General features: G+C 57.2%; 1 protein-coding gene across 6 annotated transcripts; it reads right to left on the reverse strand.

Annotated features, from left to right (window-relative positions):
- Positions 1-92: 92 nt before the first annotated feature.
- SCYL1 (SCY1 like pseudokinase 1) lies at positions 93-15,038 on the reverse strand. 6 transcript variants are annotated; one of them, XM_012462979.2, is made up of 18 exons: positions 14,850-15,038; positions 14,404-14,544; positions 14,076-14,198; positions 13,770-13,996; positions 13,248-13,338; positions 13,004-13,159; positions 9,462-9,620; positions 8,284-8,391; positions 7,168-7,281; positions 3,744-3,899; positions 2,958-3,146; positions 2,770-2,845; positions 2,356-2,520; positions 1,981-2,123; positions 922-990; positions 618-833; positions 476-530; positions 93-358 (listed from the first exon to the last, which is right to left on the reverse strand). In XM_012462979.2, exons 1-18 carry the CDS (start codon positions 14,958-14,960, stop codon positions 234-236), a joined length of 2,424 nt encoding a protein of 807 aa, XP_012318402.2. In that variant the 5' UTR covers positions 14,961-15,038; the 3' UTR covers positions 93-233. The 6 variants fall into 6 exon arrangements, with proteins under 6 accessions (XP_012318402.2, XP_064220811.1, XP_012318401.2 ...); XM_064364741.1 differs by having other exon boundaries at positions 618-796; positions 922-993; XM_012462978.3 differs by having other exon boundaries at positions 922-993.

Below are 15,038 nucleotides of genomic sequence, written 5' to 3' on the forward strand. Positions count from 1 at the left end.
CAAATTGATGTTCACGTCTGACGTGGGCGCAGACTGTGCAGGGCGGTGCCAGACCCCGGCCGCCTCCCAGGGGCTAGACTGAGCCGGGCACAGTGGGTGTGAAATAGAATTTAATGTGGCTCTGATTATGTACAGGTGAGGGCCTGGCCTGGCCGGCCGGGCTCACATGGTTTGTACAATAAATACATCCGTGGAGTGGGATCTCCGCAGCTGGGAAGCGCCACTGCCACGGTTCAGTCCAGCTTCCGGGCTCCCAGCTTCATGGGGCCCTTGGCCGCCTTCTTCTCGGCGCGTTTGGCCTCCATCTCCCGCCGCCGCTCCTCACGCTTCTTCCGGGCCAGCTCAGCCTTCGCCTGTCCTGGAGTCAGGAAGGGGAAGCCGGGTCTCAGCTCTTCAGCCAGCATCTGCCGGGGGCCTGTAGGGGCAGGCTAGTCAGGGAGCCCTAGTCTTCAGCCCACCCAGGGGAAGCACTTACGGCTCTCAATGTCGAGGCCCTCCCAGTTGTCTTCACCCCACGAGTCCGGCCTGGGCTGTAAAGAGAAGTGTGGGCTGCAGTGGGGCCGACTTATGGCTGAGGTCCACCATCTCTACCCTCCCGCCAGACCCATGCTGGGTACCTGGGTGCTGGTACGTGCAGACAGGGTAGCAAAGGGGTCACCCTTGTCACTGGACTCTGAGCCACCCCAGTTATACTCGCTGGCCAGCCTCGTACCCTCGGGAGGTGGCTCCTGGGAGCTTGGCTCCTGCCAGCCCTGTTCCCAGGAGCCCTTGGCTTCCCAGCTGCTCCAGTCGGACTCTGGGGATTTGGAGGATTTGTGGTGGGAGTTGCTGACCTGTAGAAGAGTGGGAGGGGGAAGTAGCCCTGGGCTCGGTGAGGAAAGGGCCCCCCACACACACACACACACGCCTGCCCCAGCTCACCTGACTAGCACGGCTCACTTGGCCCCCAGTGTTCCAGTCGTCCTGCTGGGCCAGCACAGACTCGGCCTCCTGCTGCAGTGTGGGAAGAGACCACTGAATCCCATCCCATGCTAAAGGGCAAATGAGCTGGCCCCAGCACCGTCCCAGCCACGGGCCCCACCACTGTCTTTTACCTTCCTCCTCATTTGCTTCTCAGGCTCTGTTTCCCATCTATTAAGTGGACGAGCTGACCCCGGCCTGCCCTTACCCCTCTTTTTTTGAGACAGAGTCTAGCTCTGTCGCCCAGGCTGGAGTGCAGTGGCGTGATCTTGGCTCACTGCAATCTCTGCCTCCTGGGTTCAAGCGATTCTCCTGTTTCAGCCTCCTGCGAAGCTGGGACTACAGGCATGCACCACCATGCCTGGCTAATTTTTATATTTTTAGTAGAGATGGGGTTTCATCATATTGGCCAGGCTGATCTCAAACTCCTGACCTCATGATCCATCCGCCTTGGCCTCCCAAAGTGCTGGGATTACAGGTATGAACCACCATGCCCGGCCTCCCTTACCCCTCTTTGAGGCTAAGGAATGAGATCTAGATGCTCCTTCCAACAGCCTTGAGGGCCAGAATCTGCTGCTGTCAGCCAGATGGGGAAACTGGGCCCCCAGCTCTGCCCCATTCCCCCGAAGGCAGCCCACTCCTCCCTCAGCCCATCCTAAGCCCATCCCCCAAGCAGAATTGGTCTGGTTCTAGACCCAGGAGTGGCCTCTCCTTGCTGACCCCCAGGGCTGCGTGGGCACTGGAGGAGAGGGGGGAGGGACATGGTGTGGAGGAGAGTGAGGAAGTCCAGGGAATGTCCCAAGTGCCATCTGCCCGGCCTGTTCCCTGGGGCTGCTGGGGTTGACTGGAGCCCTGCTGCTGGCTCTGGCCTACAGCAGCCCCTCCATGAGGCCTACATGCCAGGGATGCTGTGCAGATGAGGCCAGGCCCGCTCCAACCAGGCCCCATGGAAGCTCCCTGGACGGCAGGCTGTGGATTTGAGCTGGGGTCCCCTGGGGAGGCTCCCTCAGCCACACACACCTCCAGGCTGCCCCAGTCTTCATCATCCCATCTGTCAGCAGCACTGCTGTCCTCTGCTGTGTCCTTGTCCTCCTCCTGCGTCTCCCAGTGGCTTGAGGTTGTAGGGGTGGCAGGAACAGAGGTAGGAGCTGGGGCAGGAACTCCTGCGGAGCAGTGGCTCACTGAGCTTTCAGAGGGGTCTTAGGACAGGGCAGAGGCTGCTGGGGGAAGGGGGCTACTGGGGGAAAGGAGCACCAAGGAAGCCCACAAGGTGCCTAGAGCCTACCCCAGTCCCTATGTCCCCCTCACCATCTCCAGGGGTCAGACAAAACAGTTCGCGGGTGCCTGAGCTCCCAGCCCTCTCAGCTGCTGATGCAGCCAGGCCAGAATGCTCACCTTCAGGCGTGGGCCTTTGGGGAACGTTGGTCTCTGAGGGGGCAGTGGTGGGGTGCGCACGGATCAGCTTGGAGGTGAGTGAAGAGACCCCAGTCACGGCCCAGCCTGCCCAGCTGGCTGCGGCTCCTCCCATGCCAGGGCTGGAGGCTGCATGGACGTCCTTCTCTGGGCAGTGGCATGAGAGAGAGGTGGGTATGGGCACCTCAGGCACCCATGGGATGACAGGATGGCAGGAACTGACAGTGCCCTGTAGCTGCCCCTCCCTTCTCCAGGCCTGAGTTCTCCCATCTGTGAAGGGGGGGCCATGTCCAGTCTGCTTGCTAGGGCCTTTCAGAAACTCCAGTGGGGGTGGGACACAAACAGGTCACAAAGACATGGCACAGAAAGAGGGAACATTGAGTGTCAGCCACTCACCCACTTCCTCCAGCTGGGTTGGGTCCTCTGACACAGACTCCAGTTTGGATAGGAAGCTCCGAATGGCCTTGAAGGCCTGTGGGGTAACAAGGGGCAGAGCTGGGGCCTCTGGGGTTCCCAAGAGCCTGCCAGGCCAGCTAGGGCCTGACATCCCCCACAGCCCCAGCCCAGGGCCGGCTGTGCCTCACCTGGTCCCGAACGGATTTCTCAGGATCTACAGTGAGGCCGCAGAGCACAGGCAGGATCTTGTGGGCACAGTCATTCATTGAGTAGAGGTTGTGGGTGGCAGCAAAGCCCAGGACACCCGCAACCCGGGATGGTGCAAACGGGTCCTTAGTGGCTCGGCTGAAGGCTGAGGTAAGGACCCTGTGTCTGGTCTGCGACGGGGCAGGAAGGAAAGAGGGCTCCTGAGTGTGGGGTCAATGTTGGGGCCCAGAACCACCAGCCCTTACTTCCCAGAACAGGGCCACCCATAGGCCCCCAGAGCCGGAAAAATGTGAATGAATCACTTAAATGGGGAAAGCTTACGGAAAACTCTGGACCTGGGCTTCTCTTCCCAAATCACTGGGCTCCCACTGCTGCCACCTGCCACTGCTGCCTCAGGGCATGAGACCACAACAGCAGCTGCCCCCAGGGCTGGGACACAGGCTCCCTTCCTCCCTGCCCAGCTGACCATTCATTTCTGTTACCTGTCTGGGCATGGCAAGCAGCTGAGCTTACAAACCCTGGCAGAAGGGACCCACACAGGCCGTGGGGCCAAGTGGGCCTGGATTCAGATTCCAGATCCACCCCCTCCTGGCTGTGTGACCTGGCCCAACTCACTCCACCTCTGGGAACCCAGATATGGGGCCAACAGTGCCCAGGGCCTAGGTATCTGGGAGGATGAGGGCCCACACACGCAGGACTCCTGGCCTTGGAAGAAGCCGTGGTCCTGTGACAGGGACCAGGCTTCAGCAGTTGTACAGGACACTCACAGTGGCACTGAGGTAGGAGCCAATTTTGCCCAGGCAGACCGTGGTGTTGCAGCGGATGGGGCCCTGTTCATCCTTGGCCTGCAGCCGTGCAAAGTGCTTCATCAGCTCCACATTGAGGTTGGTTTCGCTCAGCTTTGGGGCCAGGAGCAGCATGGACTACGGGGCAGAAAGGAGAGTGGAAACTGTGGGCTGTGGCAGGCAAAGGGCCTTGTGTACAAACAGCCTCCTGGCAGCCCTCAGCGCAGAGCACACCCGTCAAAGCCTGCAGAGCCACCTCCCAGCCTGGGCCTGGCCCTGTCCAGCATGCTGAGGAAAGGGACCCCATTTCTGTCCCCCTTTACAGAAAAGTCTCCCAAGTCCATCTGTACTCCTGTCTCCCATTTCCTCTGCTCTGATGGCACTCCACCTAGGCTCACAAAAACAGCCCCACACTCCGCCCAACTGGCTCGGGGTGAGGTCACTGATGCCCTCCATGGTGCTAACTTCAACGGCCAGTTCTCCATCGCACCAAACCTGACCCTCAGCTGTTCTGACACCCCTAGTTTTTCCTCCTTGAAACTTTGGTCTCTGGTCTTCCAGGACACCAGCCCCTCCTGGTTCTCCTCTGACCTAGCTGGCTGTTCCTTTTGCTGAGATTCTAATGTTCACACACTCGGGGCCAATCTTGAGGGTTCTTTTATATCTAACACTCTTGCCCTAGGTGATCTCAGCCATCTCATGGCTTTAAATGCCTTCTTGTGAGCTGACAACTCCCAGGCGTGTACCCCTAGCCCAGACTTCCCTAAACTTCACACATGAGTAACCAACAACCAACTCAACATTTCCATCCAGAGGCCTAACAGAAAAAGCCAAGATGACCCAACCTGCTTGCATCATCTTCTCAGTAAACAGCAACTCTTAACCTTCCAATTGCTCAGGCCACAAGCCTCAGAGCCACCCTCATCTCCATATCTTTTTTTTTTTTTTTTGAGACAGTGTCTCACTCTTTTGCCCTGGCTGAAGTGCAATGGCACAATCTCCGTTTACTGCAACCTCCGCCTCCCGGGTTCACGCAATTCTTCTGCCTCAGCCTCCCAAGTAGCTGGGATTACTGGCATGCATCACCACACCCGGCTAATTTTTGTATTTTTAGTAGAGACAGGGTTTCACCATGTTGGTCAGGCTGGTCTTGAACTCCTGACCTCAGGTGATCCACGCACCTCAGCCTCCCAAAGCGTTGGGATTACAGGCATGAGCCACCGTGCCCGGCCCCTCAAGTCCATATTTACCCATCAGCAAACACTGGCAGTTCCACCTTCAGCATGTGGCCCCTTCTCACCACCTACTGCCAGCCACTGTCATCTATCACCTGGGCCACTGCAAAGCCCTTAACAGTGTCCCAGCATCCACCCTTGCCCTGACCAGTCAATTCTCTACACAGCAACCCAGCAATCCTTTTAAAACAAGTCAGACAATGTCACTGCTCCACTCAACCTCCCAGTGGCTCCTGTCTCACTCCCAGGGAATGTACCAAGTGCCCTCCTCACCCTACAAGGCCGTGGCCCTAACCCTCCATTACCCCTCTGACCCCACCTCCTACAACTACTCCCCTTTAGCCATGCTAAACCTCTTGCAGCCACTTCTCCACTCCAGCCACATTCCAGCTCAGGGCCTTTGCACATGCCGTTCCTCCTGCAAGGAATACTTTCCTCCAGGTCTCCTTGCAGGTCAGTCTCTTGCATCCTTTCTTTAGATGACACCTCCTCACCCAGGTCTTCCCTGACCACTGTTTTCTTTTTTTTTTTTGAGACAGAGTTTCACTCTCGTTGCTCAGGCTGAAGTGCAGTGGGGCAATCTTGGCTCACTGCAACCCCTGCCTCCCAGGTTCAAACAATTCTCCTGCCTCAGCCTCTGGGATTACAGGTATACACCACCATGCCTGGTTAACTTTTCGTATTTTTTTTTTTGAGACGGAGTCTCGCTCTGTCGCCTGGCTGGAGTACAATGGCACGATCTCAGCTCACTGCAACCTCCACTTCCCAGGTTCAAGCAATTCTCCTGCCTCAGCCTCCCAAGTAGCTGTGATTACAGGCGTGTGCCACCACGTCCAGCTAATTTTTTATATTTTTAGTAGAGATGGGGTTTCACTGTGTTAGCCAGAATGGTGTCAATCTCCTGACCTCGTGATCTGCCCGCCTCGGCCTCCCAAAGTGCTGGGATTACAGGTGTGAGCCACCTTGCCCAGCCCAACTTTTTGTATTTTTAGTAGAGATGGGGTTTCACCATGTTGGCCAGGCTAGTCTTGAACTCCTAACCTCAGGTAATCCACCCACCTTGGCCTCCCTAAGTGCTGGGATTACTGAGCCACCATGCCTGGCATAAAATAATTTCTTAAATTTTGAGACAAGGTCTCACTCTGTTGCCCAGGCTGGAGTGCAGTGGCACGATCACAGCGTACTGCAGCCTCAACCTCCTGGGCTTAAGCGATCTGCCCACCTCAGCCTCCCAAGTAGCTAAGACTACAGGCGTGCCCCACGATACCTGGCTAACTTTGGTTATTTTTTTGTAGCTACGGAGTTTGTCTATGATGACCAGGCTGGTCTCAAACTCTGGGGCTCAAGCGATACTCCCACCTCAGCCTCCCAAAGTGCTGGGATCACAGGTGTGAGCCACCGCACCCAGCCCCTGACTACTGTTTTTAAAACCACAAACTCTTCTCCCCACACTTTCTATCACTTTCTAACAATACATGTTTTCTTTTTTTCTTTTGAGACAGAGTTTCACTCTTATTGCCCAGGCTGGAGTGCAATGGTGTGATCTCGGCTCACTGAAACCTCCACCTCCTGGGTTCAATTGATTCTCCTGCCTCAGCCTCCCAGGAACCTGGGATTACAGGCATGTGCCACCATACCCAGCTAGTTTTGTAATTTTTAGGAGAGACAGGGTTTTGCCACGTGGGTCAGATTGGTCTCGAACTCCGGACCTCAGTGATCCACTCACCTTGGCCTCCCAAAGTGCAGGGATTACAGGCATGAGCCACTGCACCCAGCCAATAATACATATTTTCCAATTCTGTTTATCGTCTGGCAAGTCCACTCTCTGTGCCCTTGAAAGGAAGCTCCATGAGTGCAGGGTGCTCGGCCACCTCATGCGCCGCCTCCCAGCATGGATAGGGCCTGGGCCAGGCACAGGCAGGTGCTCCCTGTCTGCTGAATGAGGACCTGCTCCCCTGCCAGCTGCCGAGCTGCACCCACGGCCTGGACCCACACAGCAAGGACAGTGCCTGCTCAGACCCATGGGTGGAAGCCAAGGCCTCTGTGTCTAGGGTGAGCCCCTCCAAGCCTTGGAAAACCAGGGGTAGCCACTCTGAAAGAGCAGGAAGAGGGGTTCAGCCACTCACAGGAATGGGCTGACTTTGCTGGGCTCATTTGAATTCCACACCCACCTTGACCGTCTGCTCCCGGATGGCAGGGTTGGTGTCCAGGAAGCCATGTACGACGTGGGGGAAGATCTGGGTGTTGACCGTTGGCTCGTCAAGGTACTGGATGAACTGCTCCATCTGTGGCCCGGGTTGGGATGTGTCAACGCGGTCAGCCCCTCCCACTCTACCCCCACAGCCACGGAACCACTCGTGGCTTAGCTTTTCCAGCCAGCAGGCACTGGGCAGCCATGTCAGCCTCCTGAGACCCCGCCCAGGTGTTTTGCCTCAGGCCCAGGTGGAGGAGTGAGGTGAGGAGAGGCTAGGAGGGTGCCAGGAAGGCCTGGCTCATAATCTGGCTCATCTGGCCACCCTCTCAGAGCATCTTCTATTTTTTTTTTTTTTTGAGACAGAGTCTTGCTCTGTCACCCAGGCTGGAGTGCAGTGGTGTGCTCATTGCAAACTCTGCCTCCCGGGTTCAAGTGATTCTTCTATCTCAGCCCCCCAAGTAGCTGGGATGACAGGCACCTGACACCACACCTGGCTAATTTTGTATTTTTAGTAGAGTTGGGGTTTCGCCATGTTAGCCAGGCCGATCTTGAACTCCTGACCACAGGTGATCCTCCTGCCTCAGCCTCCCAAAGTGCTGGAATTAGAGGCATGAGCCACCACACCTGGCCTGAGCCTCCTCTATAAAAGAGGGTATCACCCCTGCCCTACTCCTCCCTGCCTGCCCATTGTGCCATGAAGAGAAGTAGCATGATTGGTGGTCACAGAGGGAATGGCACCTGGGAGCCGCTGGTACTTCCTAGATCCAATCCATCCTGTCTGATGCTCCCAGCTGCCCCCAGGTTGGCAGGAGAGAGACTGTATCCCCACTCCAGAGGGCGAGAGTGACTGAGCCAGGAGAGGAGGGGGCATGAGAGCGCTGCAGCTTGGGCAGGCTGAGCATTCCCAAAACTTCCAATGAGCCCTGTATGTGGCCAACTTCCTGAGAGCCTGTCCTCAGTGGGTCCCTCACTTGTGTGTATGTTCAGGGGTGGGGTTTCTGGGGTCCCTGTGCAGCCAGGGCAGGTGCCTCCCCAGCAGCCAGGGTGGGGTCTGGCAGGGGTGGACCAGCGTAGAGGCTGGTGGAGGCCCCACCTGCTGCAGGAGGCGGATGCGCATGGCCCGGTCAGTGGATGAGAACATCTTGACCACCACAGGAATGATCTTGTGCTGATACTCCTCAGCGCTCAGGAACTTGCCCACCTGAAAGAACAGGAAGAGGGGTTCAGCCACTCACAGGAATGGGCTGACTTTGCTAGGCTCATTTAAATTCTGGGGGCCAATATCCCAGAGTGGGAATGAAGTGATGGCGGAGTGGGGGACAGGCGTTTCCTCAGGAGCCCCTCTACCCATATTCCATCTCAGCCCTGCCCTTAACCTGGTCCAAGGCCTCTTTCAGGAGGCTGGTGAAAACTGTGTGCCCCTCCCGACAAACAGGCACCTCTATGCCATGTGCAGACATCCCGCCTGCAGTTTCTGGGGGTTCCCAGCTATACAGGATTTCCTTGTTGTCTTCTCTGCTCCTGGCAAGTTCTTCAGGGGAAAGGGTTCTCCCCAAGGCGAGCAGAGCAGGGAATGGCAGGTGCCCGTGAAAGGGCGGGCTAGAGTCTGAGGAAGGGGTGGAGGATCCAGCTCCCTGAAGCCAGGTAAGCTGAGTGCTGAGCGGTTAGGAGGGAGGATGGCCAAGTGGGGTGGTGGGCAGGTAATCCCCCTGGGCCCTGGGAACCAAGGTGCACAGGTCAGACCGGGGGAAATGGAGAAAGGGCTGAGGGTTGTGAAGCCAGGGGTTTGTGGAAAAAAGATTTTAGAGGCACAGAGTCTCTCCTCCCCAGGGAGGAGCTGGTCAGGTGCCTGTTTATAGATGCTGGCAGGAAGCTCCTGTTCATTTGGCTTTGGGTCTGCCCTAACCAGGCTGCCCCAGCCCAGGGCCTTCTCCTGCTCATATGGCTTTGGTTCTGTCCTAACCAGGCTGCCCCAGCCCAGGGCCTTCTCCTGCTCATATGGCTTTGGTTCTGTCCTAACCAGGCTGCCCCAGCCCAGGGCCTTCTCCTGCTCATATGGCTTTGGTTCTGTCCTAACCAGGCTGCCCCAGCCCAGGGCCTTCTCCTGTTCATTTGGCTTTGGGTCTGCCCTAACCAGGCTGCCCCAGCCCAGGGCCTTCTCCTGCTCATATGGCTTTGGTTCTGCCCTAACCAGGCTGCCCCAGTTCAGGGCCTTCTCTTTGGCAGTTCCTGTGCACTCAGCAGCTCTCTGGGCCCCACAGCTCCACTCACCTTGAAGAGGGGCGTGAGGACAACGGCCCCAGCATTGCCGAACTCAAAGGCGGTCAACAGCTGGGGCAGCACCTTGTGCCGACAGAAATCCTCAGGGAACGCGTCCAGGCTCTTGCTCAGCTCCTGGAAGAACTTCTGCTTCTCGGCTGGCTCTTTGATCTGGGGGAGTGAGGACAGGACCCAGGGAGATCAGCCTGGTCACAGCCCAAACCCAGCCACAGGTGAGGACAAGAGCCACTGGCAGCCTGAAGGAGAAGTGATGCTCATGGGCTCTGGAGCCTGGCTGCCTGGGTTCAAAGCCCAACTGTCCCGCTTACCTGCCATGTAAAATGGGATAACAGCTCTACTATCTACAGGATTGTTCGGAGGCGTCAACCAGAAAATGCACATAAAAGCTGCAGCACAGGCCTGGCACACAGAAGACACTCAGTCGGTTATGGACTGTCGCCGTCATAGCTGCCACCTGACCTGTTGCTGGGAGAGCAGCCACTAGGGGCATCACTAGGGCATCACTAGGGGCAACACTAGGGCATCACTAGGGGCATCACTAGGGCATCAGGCCCTTTATCAGCGTTGCCTCTAGTGCTCGCCACCCAGGGAGTGAGCACAGAGGAGGACACTGAAGATCAAAGAGGTAAAGGGGCTGACTTGGTTCCCCTGCCCTGGCTGGGGTGGGCATGAAGTTCCTGGTAGGCCGTGGACGGCAGGGATGAGGTGGACTTTACCCCCAGACCTTGTCCTCCCACTGAGCCAAAATGGACCAGGCTGCAAGCTCAGCTGTCTCCTTTAGTCCTCCTAACCCCACTTTGAGGCCACAGTACCCCCAACTCATATTTCCTGAGCACAGATTATATGCTAAAACCTTTTTTAATTCTTTTTCTTTCTTTTTTTTTTTTTTTAAGACAGGGTATCGGCCGGGCGCGGTGGCTCACGCCTGTAATCTCAGCACTTTGGGAGGCCGAGGCGGGTAGATCACGAGGTCAAGAGATCGAGACCATCCTGGTCAACATGGTGAAACCCTGTCTCTACTAAAAATACAAAAAATTAGCTGGGCATGGTGGCGCATGCCTGTAATCCCAGCTACTCAGGAGGCTGAGGCAGGAGAATTGCCTGAACCCAGGAGGCGGAGGCTGCGGTGAGCCAAGATCGGGCCATTGCACTCCAGCCTGGGTAACAAGAGCGAAACTCCGTCTCCAAAAAAAAAAGACAGGGTTTCACCATGTTGGCCAGGCTGGTCTTGAACTCCTGACCTCAGGTGATCCGCCCACCTCAGCCTCCCAAAGTGCTGAGATTACAGGTGTGAGCCACCACATCTGGCTGTGCTAAAACCTTACACAGATTATTGTCTCAGTCCTCTCCACAACTTTATGAGGTAGGTGCTAATGTAATCCATATTTTACCAACAAGGAAGCTGAGGCACAGAGAGGGCAAGGAGCTTGTCCAGTCACATAGCTACGAAGCGGTCAGAGGAAGGTTTGATCCAGTGATTTGGCACCTCTCCCATGCTGCACCGTTCCAAAGATGCTGTCACTCCCCGCATTCACAAAGTGGGAGATGGAGGGTCAAGGTCAGCAGCCAAGAGCGGCCAGGCAGGGATCATGACCCGGTGTCGTGTTCCAAAGTCCCTGTGCTCTCTGCTGGACCCCACCCCCAGAGCCATGGCTTGGCCCGGGAGAGGTGACCTCTGGCTTGGGACAAGGAGGACCTAGATGGCCATTAAGCAGCTCAGATCAGCGCGAGAGGCAGGCTTGGTGCTCTGATCATAGGGTACAGTGGGGCCAAGGCCCAGAGAGAGGCTAAATCACATCCAAGGTCACAAATCAAGAGAGTTGCAGCTGGGCTCTCTCCACCACTGCACCCAATAGTGGGAAGAGGGGCCCCTAGGCACTGCCCTCCCATGTTCTCCTGGAGGCTCCAGAAACAGCCCATTTCCTATGGGGCACATTTTAAGGAGAAGGGCAGCTTGGCAGAGCCAGCCATATGAGAACTCCACGTAACAAAGTTCCTGCTGCCCTGACACTGCCCAGGAGGCAACAGGGCTCAGCGTTTCCAGCAGCTTCTCCTTCAAGATGCAGTTCAGGTTCCCATCTTCCAAAGGCCCTCCCTGCCCCGCAGCATGCAAGTCAAGATTCCATGGCCTCTGCTGGGTCAGGGTCTGTGGCATGTCTCCCACTGTCCTCTCCTGCTCCTGATTCTGATTCTCAGCACCCGCTGTTTCCTCATGCACAGCTGGGTCCAGGCAGCGCACAGAGCAGAGTCTCCCTCCCTCCTCCCTACAGCAACCCTGTGTGCCAGCACACCCGGATGCCCCTCACTATACACACGTGGAAACCGGGTTCAGAGGCACAGCAGAGGGTTCCCTCCTCAGCATCCTTCCGTGTGCTGTCGCCTCTGCCTGGAACTCTTCCTCCAGGTACCATCCCTCTGGCTCCTACCATCACATCCTTCGGGTCCCAGCTCAAATGTCACACTTCAGAGAGTCCATCCCGGGACACCCCACTCCGGTGCACTGGTTTTCTTATTTATGATTTTCTTTTTTTTGAGACAGAGTTTTGCTCTTGTTGCCCAGGCTGGAGTGCAATGGCACGATCTCAGCTCACTGCAACCTCTACCTCCTGGGTTCAAGCAATTCTTGTGCCTCAGCCTCCCAAATAGCTGGGATTACAGGCATACACCACCACACCTGGCTAATTTTGTATTTTTTGTAGAGGCGGGGTTTTACTACATTGTCCAGGCTGGTCTCGAATTCCTGGTCTCAGGTGATCCACCCGCCTCGGCCTCCCAAAGTGCCGGGATTACAGGCATGAGCTACTGTGCCTGGTTTATTTATGATATTCATGTTTTCTGTCTCTCACCCAACAAGAGTTCCCAAGGGTGGGGACCTGGTCTGTTTACTTTTTGCTAGATCCTCGAGGGCAGGAATCTAGGTTTGCCTCACCTTCCTCCCCACCATGCTGCCCACCCCCCTGCCAGAGCCAGCACAGGGCGTTACACCCCAGAGGACCAGAGCCAGAATGTGCACATGGAGTTACTGGAGTAACCAGAGCAGGCGCCGAACACTGCACCACGCACCTTCAACTCTGGCTCCTCACTGGGCGCCTCTGAAGTAGGTACAGTTTGAGTCTCCCTTGTTCAAAATGTTTGGGACCAGAAGCGTTTCATATTTCAGATGTTTTCAGATTTTGGAATATGTGCATTATACCAATTCGACATCTCTAATCCAAAAATCTGAAATGCAAAATGCTCCAATGGGCATTTCCTTGAATTGTAATGTTGGTGTTCAAAAAGTTACCAGTTTTGGAGTACTTCAGACTGTGCATTTTCAGGTTAGGGATACTCAACCTGTATTATTACTGACTGAACTTCAGCCAAGGGAAGTCACACGGCGAGTACGCGTGGGAGCCAGGGTTTGAACCCAGATTGGCCTAACTCCACAGTCCATGCTTGTCTCCTGAGGGTCAACTATGAAAGACCCTGAAAAGCAGGGTAGAGGGCAGAATGAAGAAGGTAGGGTCAAAGCCCAGGGTGGGCTGGGGGCTCACCTGAATCTCCTCCAGGAAGAGGTTTGTCTCTACAAAGCGGTTGCTCATGAAGCCACCAGGTGCCCGGCAGTTCTGCAGGAAGCGGGCCGGGTTTGGACGCACCTTGGGGTTCGCTCCCACCAGCTCACAGTAATGGGGCACCAGCGATTTGGGGATCTGCAGGGGAGAGGTCAGTATCAGGGCAGGGGTAGCCAGCTTGCAGAGGGGCTGAGGCAGGGCAAACAGCCAGGGGCAAGAAACTTACCTTCCCAGGATTGCGTAGGGCTGCTGCCCGAGGTAGGGGACCGTTGAAGACTTCCCAGATGAGACAGCCCAAGCGCCACATGTCTGCTGACCTGTGGCAGTGACCCAAAGCTCTTAGGGCCCCACCAAACACCTGCACAGGCCTCCAACCTGCCTTGGGCACCAGGCACCCACCGCATGGCAGGGCCCAGCTATGTCCCTCAGCTGAGCCATCAGTCCCAAGAGGCAGGTTTTATCAGCCTACTTAACAGATTAAAAAAACCAAGGCTCAGAGAACTAGGCACATCTGCCCAGGTCACACAGCTTTCAAGTTTGGAATAGCCCAACCCCGAAGCCTGCGTCTATCCTGCCCTACCATGCTGAGGACCCTGGGCACAGAGGAATGGCCATCACTCCTGGGACACTGATTCCCTCCCCAGCCAGGCAGCAGGGAACAGGGGAATGCCAACTAGTCTAGGGGTCCTGAGGCTGCAGGGGCCTCCGGGACAGGGCAGGTTGGGGCACGCTGCCCCCAGTCACCCACCACTTCTCTCTGACCACTCTGTCACTGCTGTCAGCCAACTCCGGGGGGTCATACTGCTCAAGCTCAGGGATCCCCTTGCGGGGAGGTCCCCCACCGATGCCCTGCGCTGAATACATGTAGTCCAGGCCCCCAAGCTTCCACTCGCCAGCTCGGTCCACGAACACGGCGGCCATGCAGACATTGTTGTGGATGAGGCTGCAGTCGTTGACCAGGAAGCTGAGGGCTTTCTGGGGGCAGAAGGAGCCATCACGCCCCAGCACCTGCAACCCCCCATCCCTGCTCTCATCACCACTGCCCCCACCTTACCACTATCTGGTGTAGCCCCCAGGAGATCTCCAGCTCCTTCAGGCCACCAGCCTCCACTCTCGCCTTGAGGTACATTCCCAGTGGGGTCACAGCCTCTGTCACAACGTGGAGGCATTTTTCTGTCTGGGGAAGGGGACACAGGTTTATCAGGGGCAGAGGAGCAGAGAGGAAGGGGAGATAAGGGACTTGATGTGGGGTGAGATAGGGAAGAGGAAACCAAATCTGGGGGTGCTGAGGCACATAGGGTGGAAACAGGGAAGGAGGGAGACAGGCGTGGGTAACCAGGAGATAGTGAGGGACAGAGACGGGCAGGTAGGGCAGCGGGTACCTCCAGCCCATCTATATAAGCCAGGATGTTGGGGTGCCGTAGAGTTTTGAGGCGCTTGAAGGCAGCTTTGGCCACCTGGGTCTGCTCTTCGGCGCCAGGCTTCACATCATACACGAAGATGGACACCGGGCTGCCTGTGGCCTGGGAGAGGACAGCGGGGCCTGAGATGGTCCCAGAGCTGTTGTGTGGCCGGAAGACAAGGGCCGGCAGCCAGGTATCTCCCAGGTCAGCCTTAGGCACTTCGCCGCGCCCACGTGACCCTGGCCCCTCCGCCTGCCCGTCCCTCGGTCCCTCTGCCCGCCACGTAGGCACTGCCCGCCCCCTCCCCGGCCCGTTGCCCCGAGACTCCGCCGCCATGTAAGGCCGGGCGCGACGCGACGGGGCCAGTGGTGCGGACTAAGCAAGGCCCAGGTCGCCAGCGGCCTGCGGAGCTCGGCCGCACTCACCTTCTTGCGGCCGCGGTGCAGGGCCCAAGGCCCGGGCGGGCCGCCCTCGGGGAGCTCCGGGATGAGCTCGAACGGGAAGTCCCGGACGGGGTCCCGTGCAAAGAACCACATCGTTCCCGCCGCCGCCGCCGCCGCAGCAGGCTCGGGCGCCTCCGCTCCGGGTCCTCCGGCCGCCCGAGCCGGGGCGGG

This window comes from Aotus nancymaae, unplaced genomic scaffold, assembly GCF_030222135.1.
Source record: "Aotus nancymaae isolate 86718 unplaced genomic scaffold, 86718_ANA_hifiasm-v0.15.2.pri h1tg000059l, whole genome shotgun sequence".
Classification (NCBI taxonomy): Eukaryota; Metazoa; Chordata; class Mammalia; order Primates; family Aotidae; genus Aotus; species Aotus nancymaae.

Coding starts and splice junctions, on each gene's coding strand:
- SCYL1 (XM_012462978.3), bottom strand. CDS start 14,960: ATGTGGTTCTTTGCACGGGACCCCGTCCGGGACTTCCCGTTCGAGCTC. Junction 8,392..9,461: donor TCCTCACGCCCCTCTTCAAG/GTGAGTGGAGCT, acceptor CTGTTCTTTCAG/GTGGGCAAGTTCCTGAGCGC. Junction 994..1,980: donor AAGACTGGGGCAGCCTGGAG/GTGTGTGTGGCT, acceptor CCCACACTGCAG/CAGGAGGCCGAGTCTGTGCT.